We start from the raw sequence: 23,117 nt of genomic DNA on the forward strand, positions 1-23,117 counted from the left end.
GCCCCTCCCCCCCCCATATCCTCCGAGACCGAACACCGCGGATCCCCAGGGGAATCTGAGCAAACATTACTAAAACTGTCGCTAACACTGACAGGGACTGAGACTGAGAGTACCAAGCGTGACTGAATATAAGGGAAAAAAGGCATTATTAAGACTTTATATAAAGCACAGATCCAAGAGGCTTACACACCACCTACTGGAAAACAAAAGAAAAACGCTTTCTTTGTAATAGGATAAAGAAGAGAACTTTATATAATATCTTTCTGAAAGAAAAGCAAATACACTTCCATTAATGCTCAGGTGGAGAAATAGGCCATTAAACACTATGAACAACCAAGGTGACAAGGCATCTCAGAAAGAAAGAGAAAAATCTCCAGAAAATAAGCTTACAGACATAGGAATATGTGACTTAAATGACAGAGAATTCAAGATGGCACTTCTGAAAAAACTCAGATCCGAAACAATTCATATCAACAATTTCAGGAATTGAAAAAACTAGATGAGCAGAATGAGTTCTTTAGCAAGGACACTGAAACTCTCAAAAAGAAGAGAATAGAACTTTTGAAGATAAAGAACACGCTGCAAGAGATGAAAAATGAAACAGCAAGCTTGGGAAATAGAATTGACCAAATGGAGGAAAAGATCAGTGACATCGAAGACAGAAAATCTAGAAATAAACCGGAAGAAGAGAGAAACTGAAGAATGAAAAATAATAAAAGAAATCCAAGAACTAGCTGATACCATCCGGAGAGGAAACATAATAATGGGCATTCTCAAAGGGAAGGAAAAGGAGCAGGGACTAGAAAGCATTTTAAGACAAATAGTTGAAAATTTCTCAAATCTAAGGAATGAGCTGAAGCTGGGAATTCAAGAAGTCAACAGAACACCCAATTATATCAACCCAAAAAGGCTTTCACCAAGACACATTGTATTAAAATTATCAAAAATCATCAACAAAGACAATTCTCAGGGCAGCCAGGAAGAGGAAGATGGTAACCTATAAAGGAAAACCCATTAGATTATCGTTGGACTTTTCAGCACAAACCTTACAAGCCAGAAAAGGAGTGGAATCAAATATTCAAATTATTAAGTGAAAGGAACTACCAGCCAAGAATAATGTATCCAGCTAAGCTCTCCTTTAGATATGAAGGAGAAAGACCTTTCCAGACATACAAAAATTGAGGGAATTCTCCACTACAAGGACTGCACTACAGGAAATACCGAAGGGGGTCAGGTCACCTAAAACAAAATGACAAAAAATATATACATAATTAGGAGTAAGGTGACTGTCAGGCAAATAGAAGCAGAGGAGTGCAACCCTTACTAAGAACAGGGCATTAAAAGCTTAAACAATAAGAAGACAATTGATATAGATGGACAGTAATGAATGTTCAGCATACATAGCGACAAATTGAGACATCAATGACTGAAAAGGGAAGGATTCAAAGACCCAGATTCGCAAAGGGGAATGGAGATAAGGCACATGCAGAAGAAAATGGACGACTGTATGTGTGTGTGTCCGTCCTTTACATATTCATAGTGGTAACCACACACAAAAGACTCAGAACTTAAGTATATGACATAAAACAAGAAGAACCAGAGGCAAAACCCACAAAAGATAACCAAAATAAAGAAAACAGAAACACAAGGACAAGGAAGCAATGGAAACACCGAGCTACCAGAAAGCAAAAGATAAAAAGGCTATAAGAAGACTTCATATTTCAATAATCATCCTAAATGTAAATAGACTAAACTCAACAATAAAAAGGCAAAGAGTGGCAGAATGGATCAAAAAACAAAACCCAACCATATGCTGCCTCCAGGAGACACATCTCAGTTCCAAAGACAAATATATATTCAAGTGAAGAGTGGAAAATGATATTTCAAACAAATGGCATTCTGAGGAAAGCAGGAGCAGAGGTACTAATATCAGATGAAATAGACTTCAAAATAAAAAAGGTAAAGATACTGAGAGACACTTCATAATGATAAAGGGAATCATGCACCAAGAAGACATAACACTTATTAATAACTATGCTCCCAATCAGGGAGCCCCAAAATATATAAAGCAATTATTAACAGACCAAAACACTATTGTAGTAAGGGACCTAAATAATCCATGTTGAATATAGACAGATCAGCCAAACAGAAAATCAATAAGGAAATAACATCCTTAAATGACACATTAGACCAACTTGACATAATGGACATTTACAGAGCCTTTTATCCCAAAACAGCTGCCTATACATTCTTCTCTAGTGCATGTGGAACATTCTCAAGGATTGAACACATACTGGAACACAGAGACAGCCTCAACAAATATAAGAGGGTTGAAATCATATCAGCCATAGTCTCTGATCATAATGCTTTGAAGCTGGAGATTAACTGTAAAACTAAAATGAGAAGAACCACAAATACATGGAGATTAAACAACATGCAACTGAAGAATGACTGGGTCAGGGAACAAATAAAAAGAGATCAAGAGATACAAAGAAACGAATGATTATAATAGAACAACATATCAAAACTTTTGGGAAATGGCAAAAGCAGTCATAAGAGGAAAGGTCATATCATTACTTGCCTATCTCCAAAAACAAGAACGAGCCCAAATAAACAACCTGATGCTTCATCATAAAAAAAAAAAAAAACTAGAAAAGAATAAATGAAGCCTAAAGTCAGCAGAAGGAAAGAAATAATCAAAATTAGAGCAGAAATAAATGGAATTGAAAACAAAAAAAAGCAATATATAAAATAAATGCAACAAAGAGCTGGTTCTTTGAGAAGGTTAATAAAATTCACAAACCCCTGGCTAGACTTACTAAAGAAAAAAGAGAAAGGACACAAATAAAATCAGGGATGAAAGAGGAGAAATTATGACAAACCGCAAAAATACAAAGGATCATAAAGAATACTATGAAAAAGTATATAACACCAAATTCAATAACCTAGAAGAAATGGACCAGTACTTAGGAATATACAACCTACCTAGACTGAATCAAGAAGAACTGGAAAATCTAATTAGACTGATCAGCTGTATGGAAATTGAAACAATCATTAAAAACTTACCCAAAAGTAAAAATCCAGGACCAGATGGCTTCACCAGTGAATTCTACCAAACATTCAAAAATATTTAATACTTATTCTCCTTAAACTCTTCCAAAAAATTGAAGAGGAGGCAATACTTCCCAACTCGTTTTATGAGGCCAATATTACTCTGATACCAAAAGTTGGTATCATAAAAAGAGAACTACAGAACTATAGCTCTCATGAACACAGATGCAAAAAACTTAAATAGATACTAGAGAACTGAATACAGCAACATTTTAAAAAGATTATACACCACGATCAAGTGGGATTCCTCTCAGGGACACAAGATGTTTCAATGTATGCAAATCAATTAATGTGATACATACACCACATAAACAAGTTAAAAAATAAGAATCAAATGATCATATCGATAGGTGCAGAAAAAGCCTTCGACAAGATACAGCATCCATTTATGATCAAAACACTTAACAAAATTGGTATAGAAGGAAAGTACCTTAACATAATAAAGGCCATATATGACAAGCCCTCAGCTAACATTATACTTAATGGCGAAAAACTAAAAATCTTCTAAGATCAAGAACAAGGCAAGGCTGTCCACTCTCACCACTGTTATTCAATATAACATTGGAGGTCCTAGCAAATGCAATCAGAAAAGAGAAAGATATAAAAGGCATCCAAATAGGAAACAAAGAAGTCAAACTGTCACTATTTGCAGATGACATGATTCTCTCGATAGAAAACCCTAAAGACTCCACAATGACACTAATAGAAACAATAAGCAAATACAGTAAAGTTTCTGGATAAAAAATCAACGTTCAAAAATCCATAGTGTTCCTATACCCTAAAAATGAAGTGTCAGAAAAGGAAGTGGAAAAAATAATTCCTTTTGCATTTGCAACAAAAAGAATAAAATATGTAGGAATAAATCTAACAAAACGTGAAGGACCTATATAACGAAAATAATAAGACTCTATTAAAAGAAATCGAAGAAGATACAAAGAAATAGAAAGATATTTCGTGTTCTTGGATTGGAAGAACTGACATAGTTAAAATGACCGTATTACTTAAAACATTATACAGATTCAGTGCAATCCCCATCAAAATCCCATCAGCATTTTTTAAAGAAATAGAACAAAAAATCATCAGATTTGCATGGAAGCACAAAAGACCCCAAATTGACAAAACAGAACGAGGCTGGAGGCATCACTCTGCCCGACTTCAAACTATACTATAAAGCGACAATAATCAAACCGGCATGGTACCGGCAGAAAAACAAACATACAGACCAGTGGAACAGAATCGAAAGTCCAAAAATAAACTCATGTTTATATGGGCAAATAGTTTTCAACAAAAGAGCCTAAAACATACAGTGGAGAAAGGAAAGCCTCTTCAGTAAATGGTGCTGGATAAACTGGAAAGCCACCTGCAAAAGGATGAAACTCGACTGTTGTCTATCACCACACACCAAAAGTAACTCAAAAAGGATTAAGGACCTGAATATAAGACCCGAAACAATAAAATGCATAGAAGGAAACAATAAAATGCATAGAAGAAAACAAGAACTAAGCTCAAGGACCTTGGACTTAAAGAGGATTTTATGAATTTGACCTTAAACACAAGAGAAGTAAAAGCTAAAATAAATGAATGAGACTAAATCAAACTAAAAAGCTTCTGCTCAGCAAAAGAAACCATCAACAAGGTAAAGAGTCAACCATCCAAATGGGAAAATATATTTGTAAGCAATGCCTCCAATAAGGGCCCAATATCCAAAATATACAAAGAACTCATACAACTCAATAACAACAAAAAAACGCTGCAATCAAAAAATGGGCAGAGGACCTGAACAGACGCTTCTCCCTAGAGGACATACAAATGACCAACAAATATTTGAAAAAATGCTCAACATCGCTAGCTATTAGGGAAGTGCAAATCAAAACCACATTGAGATACCTTCTCAAACTTGTTAGAATAGCTATACTCAACAGGACAAGTAATAACAAATGTTGGAGAGGATGCGAAGAAAAAGGAACCGTCATACACTGCTGGTGGGACATAAAATTGGTACAGCCACTATGGAAAACAGTATGGAGATTCCTCAAAAATCTGAGAGTTGATCTACCATATGATCCAGCAATCCCCCTACTGAGTATTTACCCCAAAGACTTGAAAACTTATATCCGAAAAGATATTTGCATACTGATGTTCATAGCAACATTATTCACAGTGGCCAGGACATGGAAGCAACTGAAGTGTCCTATGATAGATGATTAGCTAAAGAAGCTGTGGTACATATATACAACAGAACATTACTCAGCCATAAGAAGAGATGCAGTATTGCCATTTGCAACAACACAAATAGACCTAGAGGTAATCATGCTAAGCAAAATAAGTCAGACAGAAAAAGTTGAAAATCACAATATCGCATAAATGGGATATAAACCTAAAATCAACAAATGAACAGGAGGACAAACAAACAGAGACTCATGGACACGGACAAAAGAGTAGTGGTTACCGGAGACTCATGGACATGAACAAAAGAGTAGTGGTTACCGGACGGAGGAGGTAGATGGAGTATAGGGGGCCAAATATGTGGTGACAGAACAAAATCTAGCTATGGGAGGTGAACACACAGTGTAAGTATATATGCCTTACTGTTAAAGTGTACAGCTGAAAGTTATTGGATTTCATTAACCAATGTCACCACAAATTTTAAAAAATTTTAAACCCTGTATTACTCAAAATATTTGCAACTATATTGCCTTGGTTCTGAGTCTGCATACTTCGTGTTCAGTAGTTCAACACCAATGCACTTTACAGGAAAGTGTAAGCACTTAACATTTTAAAATCATGGATGCATAAATTCTAAATTTCAAAGTATAGAAGGTCTCGTATTTCAATAGTGCATGTCAAAAGGCAAAAAATAGTAATAAAGCATACTAGCAAATTTCACTTTTAATTTCTACTTATATATATTGTTTGCTCATATTTTATTAAGTTCATTTACATTCCCTGACTGGGTCTGAAGTCCTGGAGAGGAAGATAAGCTAAAATGCAAGCCGGTTTCCTCTCTTTTCCCCGCTCTCCCACTTAGATATGATATACAATGTCTGTAAACTTAAAAGGGAAAGATATTGCCTTTTAGCCAGAACCACCATCTTTCAGTAATTCTCCAAAATGACCAACAGAAAGGAAGAGGCACCTGCTCCAAGTTCTCTAGGTCTTTTAGATAACATGGAGTTGTTCCTTTGGCCACATGCATATTACAGACATCAAGGGAATTTCAAAAAGGAATGCCCCACAAATGTTTCCATGGCAAAACTGGAAGTCTACAGTGTTACCCAGCACGTCTGGCATTGTTGTAAACAAAGGTTAAGATTCTTGCCAAGAAAATTAGTGTACATATTGAGCCTATTAAGTACTCTAAGAGCCAGGATAGCTTCTTGAAACGTGTGAAGGAAAATGATCAAATAAAAGGAAGCCAAAAAGTACCTGGGTTCAACTGAAGTGCCAGCCTGCTCCACCCGGAGAAGCACACTTTGTGAGAACCAATGGAAAAGGGCCTGAGCTGCAGGAACCCATTCCCTATGAATTTATGGCATGATAAAGTGTTTTAAAAAAATTAAATTATAAAAAAGCTCTGTGCTGTTGAAAAGAGCAAGAAATCTCTGCTTTATGTAAGCTCCTTGTACTTGACATTGTAAAAAGCGGTCACTTCCATTTTCAATATGCAGTGGGTTTATAGGAAGAACTGAACAAAAAAGCCAGGACAGAAAAAAGGAATTTATACCTTTCCTGAGTCACCCTCTTAATTTTCTTTCTGAGGTATACTGTCACTGCCAAACAGATCAAACATAGCTCATGAAACAAGACAATGCATTCTAAAACCAGTAAAATTCTGTTTACATATTGTAGTTACATCAGGTGAAGAGCTATTCTACTACTCTAAAAACGTAAAATCCTTCATGTCACTTTTCACCAACATAAAAGAATTCCGAAGACAATGGGACTTTTGTCCTCTCCTCCTAAGATAGAAATACTCATATCTAGAAGGAAGGGAGGTGACTTACTGTGCCATCCAGGCACCCATACCTAACTAGTTTAGCCATCTTGTTTAAGGTAATCCTCAATATTCTCTGTTGCCATGTCAACTTTTGATAGTTAAGAGAAAAAAACAAAGATTTTCTGATTGGAATCACTTTCAAGACCTTATGGCTTCTGTTAAAGAGAGAAACAAGAACTTTTTAAGACGACGAGATGAAAAGATGTTAAATGTAAGAAAATAATTACAAAACAAAGGTAAAAAGACTATGGTTATCAATTTTAGTATTTATTGAAAGGTGGAAGACAAGGAAAATTCCTCTCAAATTTCAAAAACAAATCTTGCACCTTTGCTAAATGTAAAATGAATTTTTAGATTTGCTTTACATGACAATGAACTTGTCCAAAAAATAACTGAATGCAAATTTATGAAAATAGTGCTAATCTATTATTTACAAAAATGATCTTATCTGCCATATGTGTTTGAGAAAAAAATAATTTTACACTCTGGAACACTAATGAAATACCTTGAAGACTTAACCCAAAAATAAAATCTTTCCTACCCTCCAAGACCCCTTTCCCCACCAGTTACAGAATGGATTAAAAATGAATATATGTGGAAACAAACATAAATATTTCCAATACTCTTATACACACATGTGCATGTGTGCTAACACACACACAGTGTTGTGCTAGATCAACCTAATCTTTATTTAAGGTCAACAGCCTTAAGTGACAAGGAAGATAATGAATATGGCTTTTGAAAAGTTTTCAACTAATTATCACAAATGCTTAATTTTGCTAGCTAACCAGCTAACCTGAGTATGGAATATTTATTACTTAGATAGCTCCAAGGATAGGAACAAAATTAAAAAAAAAAAAAAAAAAGCACTGTAAGCAGACACCACTGAGGTACCTTAGTTTTTTGTAAAGGTCTGTGTATCAATTTAATAATTTACATAACTACTATTCTATATAGTATAAGATCATATAGAAACTATATCTCAAGTGTTTTATTGTTCTGGTCCAAGTAACGAAATAACAGCAAAAAACTTGTGTTCAGATAAAGAACTGGAATGTACTAACCAGGAAACCATTAATATAATGCAGTATCGAAATAGAAATTTGTGTGTACCAAAGGTAGTTAACAAGTTCTCAGATTACCTCTGAAGAGGATTTTTAAATTACAACCCGTAAGACAAAGAACATAAGCATTATTCAAGGTGACAAGGCTGTATCTGGAAATCTAAACCTACTGATTTATATTTCACCTCCAGAAGGATGTATGCATTGTACAAAACAAATTTTCAAGAGGGAAAAGTATGACTATAGGTTATACAGGAAACTATACCTAAAAGCAACCACTATTGTTTTAGATATATCTTTAAAAGTTTAAGGCTTATATATTTTGGAGGGATACCCTAAAAATATTTTATTATAGTATCATCTATCTATGTGTATGCTACTGGAAATCAGAACTAAAACAAATCTTGTTAAATATATCACCCTTCAATTAAAAAAGAAAAACATCCTCTTCTATTTCTCAATACTGGATATGAATTGTGTCTCTCAAAATGGTAGATGCAAATACATAAATTTAGTTAAAAAGAGAAGATTAAAGTGGTGAGTAGGATAAGATGGTAACATATAAAACAAAGACCCTATTTACATTATTATGATTTATACCTTCCTTATCCCATGAAAATTCCTATGCTGCAAATATACTGATTTCCTACAAACCATCGAGATTTCCTAAAATATTTGTCTACTCTTTTAAACTGGGGCTAGAAATGTTATCACTGCTACAATTTTTTTCTGGTGAAATGCCTCTTTCTAAGTGGCTTCTCCCTAACCAGAAAAATAAGTTTTATGGGTACCACAAATGAGGCTGAAGCAGAAACTACTGAAATAGGAATAGCAACTCTAGCCCAAACGGCAGCACAGTCATCAGTTGAAAGTCATCAAAGTATAAGCCCAGAAAAATATCAAAGACAAATAAAACAGATTTGCAATGAGCAGAGTTCCTTATATCAAAAGCATACATTAAAGACATTTGTTTGACTTTTAATTATAGTAGTAGAAGCAGTCTGAAATAGTGAAGTCCATCATTGAACAGATTTGTTTTAATCATCTTTACTAGGCACTGGCAATCCTGTTTCCAACTCCAATCTTACTTTCTAGAGCTTCTTTTGAACAAGTACAGTTGACCCTTGAACAAGGGTTTGAACTGCATGCACAGGTCCGCTCAGGGATTTTTTCAATTGACCTGTGCAGTTCAAACTCACGTTGTTCATGGGTCGACTATACTCTAAGTTATTTACCTTGCTAGGGTAGGGAGAGGGGTCCTTAGAAAAAAGAGGTAACACATCTTATTCTGTTAGAAATATCTCTTTATACGGCAGCTGAGTCATTGCCCTTATTTTAAGATTTTATATTTGCCATATTTTCCTCCTGTTCTGCAAGAAAAATGTAAAAACATTTTAACTGCTCACAATTAAATTTTCTGTAACTAAAGTCAGCTACTATTAAGTATAGCATAGGTGCCTATTAGTAAGAAAATCTCAACCTATCATTCTGTACACTATAAAGAAAATTTATGTTAGGGCCTGGTAATCTGGCCACAAAACTTCATAATTAGAAGGGTTAGATATCACTAACAGATCTTGTTCCTCCCAACTTTACAAAATTACTTCTATTACCTAAACAGCTTTCTTAATGTTGAATATAAATATTTTAAAATGTATTCCAGGGAACAGGGCTAGGAAACTTCACATATTCATCTTATTCAGCAATTTAAGAAGTTATATAAAATATGATATACATATATATTCCCATACATACACACACATATAAATATATGCTTTCATAACTGAATCTTGGTTTTAAAAATGCTTGCACAATGTGGGGAATTTAAATATTCACTAGATTTGAATATATACATTTGCACTCCTTTACCACTCTAAATGGATATACCAGCAGACACATAATAGATCAAATGATTTAACTGAATTGTCAGTTTGTCTTTTACAGACCCAACAAAAAACATATTTATTATGAACCTTTATTAAGTGGCTCACATTTCAGTATAAATCACACTAAAAAAAATTTAAAGCTATTTACACTACAGTGCTGACACATTTATAATGAAAAAAAAAATTGGTATAAATAAGCTCTATGGAAAAGCCTTAAATTGTCAAAAAAGAATTCTGGCTCATATTACAAAATATATATGTCTGTGTGTGTGTGTGTGTGCGCACATATATGTATATATGTACACACACACATACATATATATATACATGTTAATGTCAGCTCTATTCTAAAACCTACAACTCCAACTCTAGTGACTTTTGAAAGACTCCAATTGTTTAAACCTGCGATGTTTACAGTGCATCTGGCCTTAAGTGCTTTGATACTTCACAGTTATGGACAGGCACTGAGGAATGTTACAAAGCTACACAAACTATATTTTGTAACAGACTTAGGAGCAAGTCCTTGGCTTGCTTTCAGAATTCATAAATCTTTATTACATTGTTTTGTGTGTGTGTGTATTTTTTAAGGATTTTAGATGGTATGTACAAATTTAGCACAAAATGTCATCATCTTTTCTATCTTGATTTGAATGTGCTGAACTATGTTGCCTGGTATCAACTAGACTTCTGAGACTTCCAGGACACAATTCTTCCTTTAAATCTTTGTTGCTATTTTCAAATTTGGAGTCCACATCGATCTCAAATTCTGTAAATTGAACATGATCCAATTTTGCTTTAACATTCTTGCCATCCATATTATTCGGTGCTCTAGTCTTTTCAGGAACATAAACATTCACAGGTTCTTCATTGATTATTACAGATGCAATAGGTTCATGTTTAATCTGCTGTACTTCATATTTAGATTGAAATTTGTCTGAAAAAACAGACTCCAAGGAGGTTTTGCTTACAGCACAAATCATGTCAGTATGAGGTCCAAGAACTGATGATATGGAATCTCGTGATGTGCCTGTTTCATGAGTAGCTGTATTCTGAGCAGTGTCCTCCTCTGAGTGATATAACTTGAGCCGAACATGCCATGCTAAACTGCATACAGCTGAAACTGTCTTGAACTGATGAACAACATTCCGTGGAATAAAATAAATGTCATTATCATACAGCTGAATCCTGGCATAGCGAATGCCTTCTCTCCTCAGTTGATTAAGTTTTGCATCATCAACCCACTGGACACACTAAAAAAGGAAACAAGGAATACCAATAAGTCTTTTCCAAAATAAAAATTAAACTGAAGACAATTAATGGTTTAAAATATACCTGGTATTAACCAATGTTACCCTAATAAACTTAATTTAAAAATAAATAAAGATGTAATCAGAAAAAAATAAATTAAATTAAATTAAATATACCTGGGATAGTGGAGGTTCATGTAAATCTAACTGCATTCGTTGAACTACTTCTAAAAAATCTTCAGCATGAAAACAAATCACATCTTTGGTTATTCGGGGTTGATTAGGCCTAAAAAATAATATGAGATAAGGAAAAATCTGCCATTAATATCTCATTGTGTTGTTCTATTAAAGTCAAAGCAAAAAAATACTTTACAGTCAAAACCAAAGTACTGTCTTAGAAATAAAGTTAAATTGTAATTAGAAGACCACTTTAAATATTTAAACAAAGGGGTAATGCCATGAGTTTTGACCTAAACAGATAAAAACAACTCACCTCATTTTATTATAGCTATGTGGCAAACATATTTTGAAAAGTTAAAAATGATTTGAATTGGTAAATTACGCAAATCAAAAAGAAATGAAGTGTTCTGTCTTAAAGTTAAGGTCACTACTTCAACAAATTAATAAGTGCTAAAGCTGAAAATACTACATAAAAATTAGAGTTAAATATGGGGGAAGGGAATACTTTCTTTCAATAAAGATATATGTAACAGCAATGGTACCTAACTCCCTTAAATAATTCTTAATAAACTAAGAGACATTCATTTAAAAAGTACTGATAAAATAAACTATTACCACTCTATTTGCTGGAGTTAATAAAAAAGTACTAAAATAAAAACTGTTACCACTCTATTTGCTTGTCTTTAAATACAATCCTAAAAACTCTCTGATTCTTCAGTTAATTAGGAACATATATTTTTACAGATGCTCTAAAATGTATTTTGGAATGAAATTACAAACAACTAAATACAAAAAAGAAAAAGAAAAAAAAAACATACCAAGGCAAATTGTAACCAATTTTTTAAAAACCAGTGATAGAGAAAAACCTAAAACTCATGCATTATATTAATATACGGAGAAAGAAGAATAAGAATGATTATCTCATCAGAGATAATGCAAGCCAGGAGAGAACAGACCATCTTTTAAAAAAAATGGAAGAAAAAGTCAATCTAGAATTCTATATCCACCAAAAATACCTTACAAAAATATGAAATAAACATGTTCAGACAAACAAAAGCTGAGAAAATCAGCTTTTTGTTGTGCCAAAAGACCGGCACAACAAAAAAGGCTAAAGGAACATCTTCAGACTGAAGGAAAATGATACTTAGATGAAAATGTAGATATATTCAAAGAACTGTAGAACACAATAGGAAATATGAAAGGTACTTTATTATCATTTTTAAAATCTCTTTAGAAATAATTCCTTATAGCAAAAGTAGCATACTGGGGGCATTTATAGCATATATAAAGTAAAATGTATGACAATAATTAGCACCAAGGCCAGAATTGGGGGGAGGGTCATGCTTGAAAGGTTTTTACACATCACACAAAGAAGTATAATATTATTTGAAGGGAGACCGTGATAACTTCAGACCAACTATTAATAAGCAAATAGTAGAGGTATAATGGAATGCTAAAAAAGACAAGGGGAAAAGGAACAAAAAAAAAACAAGAGGCAAACGGGAAAAAGATGGTAAATTTAAATCCAAATTTACTGACAGTTACATTATATGTAAATGGTCTAAATACTCTAGTTAAAAGACAGATTATCACTGGAATTGGAAGATATATGGTGTCCACATGAAACAATAATATAGACACACAAGTGAAAAGCCAGAGAATGGAAAAATATATAACATACAAACACTAATCGTAAGAAAGTAGACCAGCTATATTAACATCAGACAAAGTAGATTTCAGGACAAGGAACACCAAGGATAAAAAGAGTATTTTATAATGATAAAGAGGTCAATTTATCAAGAAGAAATAATAATTCTAAAATGTGTAGTCATAAAATGTGTAGTCACCTATTAACAGAAATTCAAAATATATGAACAACATTAAAACATTATGCTAAATGAAAGGAGCTAATCACAAAAAAAATCATATCATTCCATTTATATAAGATATCTAAAATAGACAAATATAGAGATACAGGAAGTAGATTAATGGTTACCAAGAGCTGGAAGATATAGAATTGGGGAGTAATAGCTAAAAAGTCCAATCCATATCAAAGTGTATCTCTTTTCAAGGTGATGAAAATATTCTATAGTTGTGCTGATAGTTGCACAACTCTGTAAATATACTAGAAACCACCGAATTATACAACCTTTAAATGGGTGAATTGTATGTCATGTGAATTATATCTCAATAAAGCTGTTACCAAGGAAAAATCCATGAAGAAAAAAAATGACTAGCAAAACTGAAAGGAGAAACAAATCCAATGTTACAGTTAGAGGTTAGTAAACAGACACAAATCAGTAAGACTACAGAAGCCTTGTACCATACTATCAATAAAGGTGACTTAACTGGCATTAAGAAAGCACTATATCCCCCCAACGAAAGAATTCTTTTAAGTACACAAAGAACATTCATCAAGATAGTCCACAAAACAAACCCCAGGAAATTAAGAAAGAGAAATAACAGAGTATATTCTTTGACTACAAGGAAATTAAATTAGAAATCAAATCAAAAGAAAATCTGGAAAAAAATTCTCAAATAATGAAAAGTAAACAACGGTCTTCTCAATATTCTGTGACTGGAGAAAAAAAAGACACCAAACAAAAAATTAGAAAAGTTCTGAACTGCGTAATAATGAAAACACAGTATCAACATTTGTGGAATATACCTAACAGAGTGCTTAAAAATTTAGTTTTAAATATAATATCAGAAAAGACAAAAGTTCTCAAATCAATAATCTAAGCTTCTAATATAAGCTAGAAAAAGTAAATTCTTTCCTTAAAAGAACAAATAAAGAGCAGAAATAATAAAATAGAAAACAAAAAAATAGGGAAAAAAATAAATGAAATGGCTGATTCATTTTAAAAAAACAATAAAATTAATAAATTCTGGCAAGACATTAAACACAAAAATCATTAACAATATTAGCAAACTGAATCCAGTACTATTTAGTGTTATCATAAATATTATCACCTGTATTATATCATATACCATATATAATCATGTATAAAACCATGTATATTTCAGATATACACACATATTTTTCTTAGTTATTCCATATTGTCATATATGTATATAACCATATATACAGATGTGATATATATGAAAATACAGAATAATCAAGAGAAGTTTTTAAGCCCAGGAACAGAAATGGAGTTATGGAATTACAGGACCTTAGGGTAAGTTATGTTTAATTTCATAAGAAACTGCCAAACTTTTCTACAATTTCCAGAGCACTGTATAAAAGTTCTGGTTAATCCCTATCTTCACTAGCTATTGGTATGGTCTTTTAAAAAATTATTAGCAATTTTAGTGGGTAGGTAGTGCTATTTCATAGTGGTTTTAATTTGCCATTTCCCTTATGATACAATTATTCTGAACAAATTTTAATGTGCTTATTGGCCATTTGTGTATCCTTTGTAAAATGCCTGTTTAAATATTTTGCCCAATTTTAACTGGACTGTTTGTTTTCTTAGTCTTGTAAGAGTTCTTTATATACTTGGATACAAATCATACACAGAGAACAGCCAGGTAGAACAGTATAAAGAAAAAACACAAGATCTGAAATTAAACTCAGCTCTACCAATTATTAACTATATAATTATGATAATGTTCTCTAACAACCCTGAGCCTCAGTTTCCTTGTGTGATGTATATGAACCTAAAAGTAGATGAGAAAATTAAACGAACATCTGTAAATGGGCATACAGTAAGCACCAAGTGAATCTTAGTTTTTCTTTTACCTTAGATAAGACAATTATTGTCACCTCTAGTCACTTAGAAAATGAATTATTTCAGTCAAACCCAAAAGATGAAAACTAGATTTTAGCAACTGAAACTCTTTAGTGCAGTTACAATATCCAAATTACAATATCCAAATACAGGGAACAATGAAACTTTTTTACCCACAGTAAGAATTACTGAGCAACTTCCCAAGAAAAATTTCAGAGAAAACCTTTCATTAAAATAGCAAGTTAATATATACCACTCTCCACAGTGCACAGCCTTCAACACTCCAACAGCAGCTGTCGTCTGTCGTTCAAAACCTTGTCCTATGTGATCGGCATGAGCTCTGGTCCTGTCTTCAAAGAGCATCTCGCGTGGCTCACTAGTCCGAGGTAGGTACTGCAGGTTTTTTATTTCATTGGTAGTTCTGTTTTAAAAAATTACATTTGTATTTTATATATATTTTAGAGAGGAGGGAGGGAGAGCAAGGAGAGGGCAGGGGTAAGAGAGAGGCTTATATAGTAAGGTTTAATTGCCCTCAAATATTTGTATTAAGGCTTAACTGCCATCAAGTATTTAGTAATCACATAATTCAGATTGAAGGAAATTTTAAATCACCTGCTTTCAAATCAATTTTATTTTTAAAATGAATAAGTACAAACAAGAATACATATATAATCCACTCCTTTTCTTAACACATCCTTCATAAAAGTGGCAGGCTTAAAGCAATATTTACTTGGATAAGAAACTAAATTATGGGTGGTTGTGGTTTACCCAGGGTTCCCTGTACCCAAAATCTTTACCTGATACCCCCAATCAGGTCACCTAGCTAACACAAGGTATATATCTGGAACGAACAGGTAACTCTAAAAAAATGCATTAATTTAATATTTATAGACCACCTACTATATACCTAGTGAAAAGACAGTAGTAAGACAGACAAGTTCCCTACTCTTGTGGGAGTTTATACTCTAGTGAGAGGAAGATAAAATAAATAGCAAGAAAACACCAGGCATAAGTGCTTCTACAAAACATGCATGGTTTATTGGAGGTACAAAGTTAAACCTTAGCTCCCTCTTAGAGGACAGTCATCTCCCACTGGCCCTCTCCTCCACAGCTCACCGTCTAGAATCCATATGCATACAGAAGCTGCTGAATACTTAGCCTCACTCATGGCAAAAACCCTCTCCAATTTTGCTGTAGAAGGGGAAAAGGGTGAGAAGAATTTCTTTGATTGGGAGGCATAATCTTATTCATCTTCCAGTATGGTTTTTCTGTTATTTCCAAAGCCAAGTCCAGACTGCCCCATAATTTTCTCTTCTCATCCTAGTCTATCCCCTAACCACTCTTCTTAATAAATTCTCTAATTTCCCACCTTCAGTCTCTACTATTTATTGTTCTTTGTGCACTCCAGCATTACAGTTTCATTACACACTTACAAAAACACACAATGTTATAATATACTTTTTTGCTCTTTGTGATTAAGTTTTTACAGGTGTCAGAAAGCTAGATGATGATGTTGCTTTCTGTGGAAAGCTAAGAGGCTTTCAAGCTTCTTATATAAAGCACTTGGCATAGTGCCTGAGGTAGTGTTGTTATTAGTTTGGTCAGACTATAAAGTGATGTGAAAGTATCCCATGGATTGTAATTCCTGAGGTGTAGGCAAATCTTTACGGGGCTGCTGAACTCCCTTAAATTTCATATAAAAGTTTGTATATATCTGCTTTGTTCTGGGGGAGAGGCTTTCAGATTCTCAAAATGATTTATAAATCCTAGTTAAGAACCACTGAAAAATATACCAATTTTACCATTTATTACCAACCTATAAATTCACTTAAAAATTTTTTATTCAACCAATTAAAATTTATTAAGCACTAGGCACTCCGTTTAGGCGCTGGAGACACACTAGTAATAAGCACAACATAGTCCCCGCCCTCATGCAACCTACAGTTTACTCAAGGACCATTTTTTCCTGTTTGTTTTCTTTTTTAATAATCAGTGGGCCCAGTAAAACTATCTTTAAGTATCTAAGAAAAGGTATCAACTCCCCCAGGATTATCCACTCCATCTCCTCACTAATGTTAACCTAGTGTACATCATTTCACTTTTCTCTGTGCTCACATACACATTATGCACATGTTTTTCATTTATTCTCATAAAAAAAGAATCATAGTGGACATATTACTTTACATTTTGCTCTTTCAAGTGTCATGGATATCCTTCCAGATCCACAAACATATATGATTCATTTATTTTAACTATTTCACTGTATTCTTAAATAGAAATGTATTAAAATGTAGTCAACCATCCCCCTGTTAATGGGCATTCAGACCATTTTAAACTTTTTTCTCACTACAAATAATGCTGCAATTAACATTCTTATCTATTTAGTGCCTTTAGCACTTTTATTTTGGGGACAGATTCCAAAAGTAGGGTTTAAATCAAAGAATATATATGTTAAAACTTTACAAGCTATTGCTGGATTACTTTCACAAAATAATTACAGCAGCTTACCTTTCTACCAACAATATATAAATGACCTGTTTTCTCACATACCTAACAGCCTGTAATATTACTGCTCTATTAAGAATTTTTGTCAGTGTAATAAGTAAAAATAAAACCACCTATTTTAATATATATCTGACTACCTTAGGCCTGTTTTTATACTGGGTTGTTTTACCTTTTTTTGTCAATTTGGGAGTGCTCTTTGTCTTTAGTCCGTCACATGCTACTAATGTTTTAGTTAAGACTTTCATAGTTTTGAACTTTGTTGTCTTTTCTCTCACATACTAATGACATTTTTTATATTGCTGAGGAAGGTCTCTCCTAGACTTAAAAATTTTATTCTAATATTTTAATTTTTTTCTCTTATTAAATCTCCAACTTACTTCTTGTGTGAGATAGGGGCTATGGCTTTGTTTTCTTTCAGATGGACTGCCAATTATGCCAGCATTATTCATTAAATAAATCTTCCTTTTCCTCTCATATATTAAGTTCCCAATATACTTAGATCTATTCGTGTACTCCATCCTATTCTAATGATCTTTTTGAGCTTTATAATAATTTTTACTAATAAAACAAGGTCCCCTTCACTTATCTTCTTTTTCACAATTTTCTTGGCTAGTTGCCAGCTTTATTTATTCTTCCGTATGAACTTCAAAATCATTTTATCCAGTGCTAGAAGTGTGAGTCTAATTGAAATGCTGAGTTTCAAAGGACTATCATTTTTATCTAATCCAGAACATTGTAGGATTGGTTTTTCATTTATTTAGATCTTATTTTATATCCTCTATGTTTCAGTTTCCTTAATATGGGTTCTGAATATTTCTTATTAAATTATATCAGTTTATAACATCTCTGTTGTGAATGACATTTTTTCCATTCCTAATTACACTTTGTTGCTATTTGCCTACACTTTTTGTGTCTTATTCATATTTGATGTTTTTTCAAAAATTTTATCAGCATGTGTAGCCATTTTTGAATTTGTATTCCAATTATGATCTAAACTTTCCCCCTCTTCCACTAATTTTCCACACACACATAACCCAACATACAAACACCCATCCTCCACAAGAAAAATGTGTATCCAACATACCTTTTTCTTTTGAAAGGTGACTTTGGCATATCAGCCACAGGGATCATTTGTTCTCCTGGGCGTACCCACATGATGGGTCCATCATCACTATCTTTTCGATTCTCTAATTTTAGACTAGATAGTGTCCCCCATGGCAGTGTACACTGGAGGCAAATAATTATATAGAAATCAATTATATTCAAAATGTATCTTTAAATATACATTAAAGAATACTACCCCTTGACAATCTTTTATCTATATCTTTATACTTATACATTTGAAATATATACCTGTATTGAATATATGCCTATATATTCACACATTCTCCATCAAAAAACTCTATTTCAATTATTCTTGAATGATTACCTCCCCCAACCCTGCCACAGATATGATTCACTATATTCATTACTTGTTATTCCTCCTTCTACCAAATACAAGATATTAATAAGTTGGTAAAATAAGCAAGTGTTCTCCATGAGAATCTACAAAAATAATCAATTAAGTTTAAAGAAATGGCTACCTAGAAAAAAAAGATACCTCTTTGATTAGTTATAATGAAAATCTAATAAAAAAGGAAAACCAAACCAAAACCAAAATTTATTTCTGTTTAGTAGTTGCTTGAAGAGACTGCTGGTCTAAAAGCAGAGAATAATTCCTTGAAAAGAGAAATGACTAAGGGTCCATGGAATTAAGAGAATGGTATTTTTAAAAAGCATTCATCCCATATTCCCTTTTCAAAAAGAGGAAAATTATCAAATTTCTCCAGAAAAAATGTATTTAATTTAGCTCATTTGCTTTTATAATTAAAATCTGAAACATAAATATTTGAATTAAGGGTATTTTTTAAATACCATTCAAAATAAATGCAACCAAATTCCATGATGTCACTAGTTAGGAGAAACAGAAAAGGAAAAAAAAGTTTAAAAGAATAAAAAAAGATACGGCCATGCCACCCTGAATGTGCCCGATCTCGTCTGACCTCAGAGGCTAAGCAGGGTCAGGCCTGGTTAGTACTTGGATGGGAGACCACCTAGGAATACCAGCTGCTGTAGGCATTAAAATAAATAAATAAATAAGTAAGTAAGTAAATAAATAATAAATAAATAATAAACAAACAAACAAACAAATAAAAGAATAAAAAAAGAAATGAAAGGGGAATGGAATGGGATAAAAAAGGAAGAAAAAGATACACGCAGAGATTAGAAAACCAAACAAGCAGAAGTAAAAAAATAAAACTCAACAGATTAAGTGGTAAATACTAGTGACAAACTGATCTTGCTGCATTCTGACCTTTGAATTACTAATTAATTAACCTAACTACATAGCTCAGAGATTTCTCTCTCAATGGGGCAGCCCGAGCAGCCCACAAGAAATAAATGTTTTCTGAAATTCAGAGACTATAGAAAAAAATTAAGAAACCTATCTAGAAATCATTTAAAGATTTAATGGGCCTTAAAACTACATAGTTTAAATGCTGTCTTTTATGTATGACGAAACTGACGCCCAGAAAGTTTAAATGGCTTGCCCAAGCCAGCCAAGAATGAAATACGAATGTGCAACTTCCCATGCCAGTTTTCCACAATGCCAAATTGCCATTCCCTTCTCCTAAGCACTTCAATTTAGTAGACTTCCTTCCTGTACTTCTTAAATCCTCTGGTACTCAGTTTATAAAAATCTAATAAACAGATGAAACCTAATTTCCTAAAGAGACAGCAACAGGCTTATTTTCTGGTGCACCATTTAGCTTTGCCATTGTAATTGGTACCGAAGTCATACGTACACACTACACTAGAATTTTAGTTTTTCATCTCTTCCTTTCCTTCTTTCCAATTCAAATGAAATTAAAAAATTTATAGTTCTGAAACAGCCACCTGTATCACCTGTAGTATGGAAGTAACACCCACAAGTTAGACTGCTTGATAATGTTTTCTCTTACTTTTAAAAATGGTGAATCTTCCAACATATCAAGGAACTCAGGGAAGTAATCTCCCACTTCTTCATCAACCGCTCCTACCAAGCTGATCTGTCGCATTGGGCCAGCTCTATAAGTACCGTGAGAATATGTTCTTTTTACCTGAAGGATATGGAATTGATTAAAAGTTATACATAAGATAACGCTTGCTATCATTGTATAACACTAAATTATATTATACAAGAATATCAGAACATAATGTGAAGCAAGCAAAACAAAAACCTTTACAAGCAGTAAAAAAAAAGATATTAAAAAAAAATCTGTACTAAATCAAGCTATTTTACCTTTAGTTATTCCTACACATGGCTTATGAAAACAATTGAGATAACTGACTATAACTTCATATAATACACGAGTTCATTATGTGATCACTGAAATTATATTCAGAATATGTATACCTACATTTCCCTAAATAGTTCATATCTCTTTATCAGAATTTTCAAAAGTGCACACTGAAAACGTTCCATTAAACCATTGTTAGTGGTTTGTATGTCTAAAAGGTGTCATCAGGAATGACCTTCCCTTCTAGATCTTACCATTAATCAGGACCCAGTTTACATTTCTAAATCACATGAAAAACCACTAGAGATTGAGAACCAGGTGTCCTAGATCCCAAATCTTCTTTTGCTATCTACCAGCAGTGTGACCACCAGAAATCACTCAAATTCCCTGAGTTTTAGTTTCCTTAACTGGAATGATTTACACCTCAGATTGCTGAAGAAAACTTAATTGTGGCCACTAAATTTAGAGAGATCAAATTGTCTCAGTTTACCTGGCCCTGTATCAGTTTTTTTTTAAAACAAACAAACAAACAAACAAAAACCCTACTATAATATTATTAAACTACAGAGAAGGAATAAATACAATCAATAATCAGAAGACCAAAACTAATTATTAACAAATTTAACATTCAACCCTCTTAGAGTAAAATCTGTTTAAATGTTAAGTAAAAATATGTATTATTTAATAACAAAAAATGAGTAAAGCTCCTTGGGTGGTAATATTAAAGACATGTTTCATCTTATAACTTAAGTACTTCACTAACTTTGATTTAACCAGATGTTATCTTAGGTTAGAATGATCATTTTGTTGATTGAAGAGAATATTACTGACTTAGCCATGTCATCTCATCCAAATTACACCTTTACATTAATTTCCAAATTTACAAATGTTGTTCTTTGTTAAAAAATAAAATAAAATGAAACTCATGTCTAAATTAGTACAGACCCAAATACTAAAAACTTTAACATAATACATTAAGTAAATTAGAGACAAACTTGATTTTTCCCTTTCTCCTATGTCTATGTTGGGGCTACCTAAAAAGAGGCTATATCTTTTGATGATTTTTTTAAAGTATATTCATATTAAAACTCATAAATATTTCAAAGGATATTTGGGAGAAACTGAACTTTAAAGAGTAAAGGAACATAGACTCTACCACTTGCATTATAATCTTAAATATTGTACTTGAATCTTTATAGTTAGTTCTTGTCACTTCATGGCAAAATACATACATATTATATGTAAAATTCACTTACACACATAATTTGCTATAATAAAAGTACAGGACTCTCTCCCTTTTCACCAATGTGTGCTAAAACTGTAAAGTACATCTTGTCTGTCCACTATGAAAACTGCAGGTAAATTCCACTAAAACATATGGTGTTTATAAAAACTACGCATACTTAACTATCATGTTTAAAACAAGATGACAACTTTCTTCTAAAACACTTATTCTCTAGATATCCAAGGTAATACTATGATAAACCAATAAGATGAATACAAATATATTTAAGTTTTATAAATTAAACTGAAGTCATTAAATCTTAGTTTATAAAACTAATTTGAATTTTTAAACACACTGTAATATAACTTTAAATTACATACCATTTAACACAATTTCCTAGTGTAATAACCCAGTACTTCAAACATATACTAAATCAGTTGGAACCATTAATATTTTAAACATGGCAAATTACAATTAACAATGTATTCAAATTCAAAAAGTACATAGCTCTTAATAAAATATTGAGATGGAACTGAAGAAGCTGTTAAAACAAATATAAATATACAATCCACACACTTTTCACTTCTTGATTTAGGTGACTACTTTATTACAATATTATATAGTAGTCGTCCCCACCCTTTTTGGCACCAGAGACCAGTGTTCTTACGACAATCTAATTCCTGATGATCTGAGGTGGAGCTCAGGCGGTGATGCTAGTGCTGGGGAGCAGGCTTGCTACTCACCTCCTGCTGTGCGGCCGTATTCCTAACAGGCCACAGACGTACGAACCCACAGCCCAGGGGTTAGGGACCCCTGCTACAGCAAAAACTCAAAGAAAGCAAATCTACAATATC

The 23,117-nt window shown here is 32.9% G+C and overlaps 1 protein-coding gene, 1 long non-coding RNA gene and 1 pseudogene across 3 annotated transcripts in view; 2 read left to right on the forward strand and 1 right to left on the reverse strand.

Annotated features, from left to right (window-relative positions):
* Positions 1–7,354: 7,354 nt before the first annotated feature.
* RSBN1L (round spermatid basic protein 1 like) overlaps positions 7,355–23,117 on the reverse strand; it is a 65,302-nt gene continuing 49,539 nt past the window's right edge. For both annotated transcript variants that reach the window (XM_039849008.1, XM_039849007.1), the window contains 5 exons: positions 20,721–20,858; positions 18,806–18,948; positions 15,470–15,637; positions 11,483–11,591; positions 7,355–11,308 (listed from right to left, as the gene is read on the reverse strand). In XM_039849008.1, the coding sequence (XP_039704942.1) occupies positions 10,670–11,308; positions 11,483–11,591; positions 15,470–15,637; positions 18,806–18,948; positions 20,721–20,858 (1,197 nt within the window). In that variant the 3' untranslated portion in view covers positions 7,355–10,669. The remainder of the gene's footprint in view (positions 11,309–11,482; positions 11,592–15,469; positions 15,638–18,805; positions 18,949–20,720; positions 20,859–23,117) is intronic.
* Positions 15,483–23,117, forward strand: part of LOC120591527 (uncharacterized) — a 42,912-nt gene continuing 35,277 nt past the window's right edge. The window contains exon 1 of the long non-coding RNA XR_005649909.1: positions 15,483–15,602. This is a non-coding gene — a long non-coding RNA (uncharacterized LOC120591527). The remainder of the gene's footprint in view (positions 15,603–23,117) is intronic.
* On the forward strand, positions 19,721–19,839 carry LOC120592001 (uncharacterized; annotated as a pseudogene).

The sequence above is a fragment of the Pteropus medius genome, unplaced genomic scaffold (genome assembly GCF_902729225.1).
Source record: "Pteropus medius unplaced genomic scaffold, Ma_sr-lr_union100, whole genome shotgun sequence".
NCBI classification, from domain to species: domain Eukaryota; kingdom Metazoa; phylum Chordata; class Mammalia; order Chiroptera; family Pteropodidae; genus Pteropus; species Pteropus medius.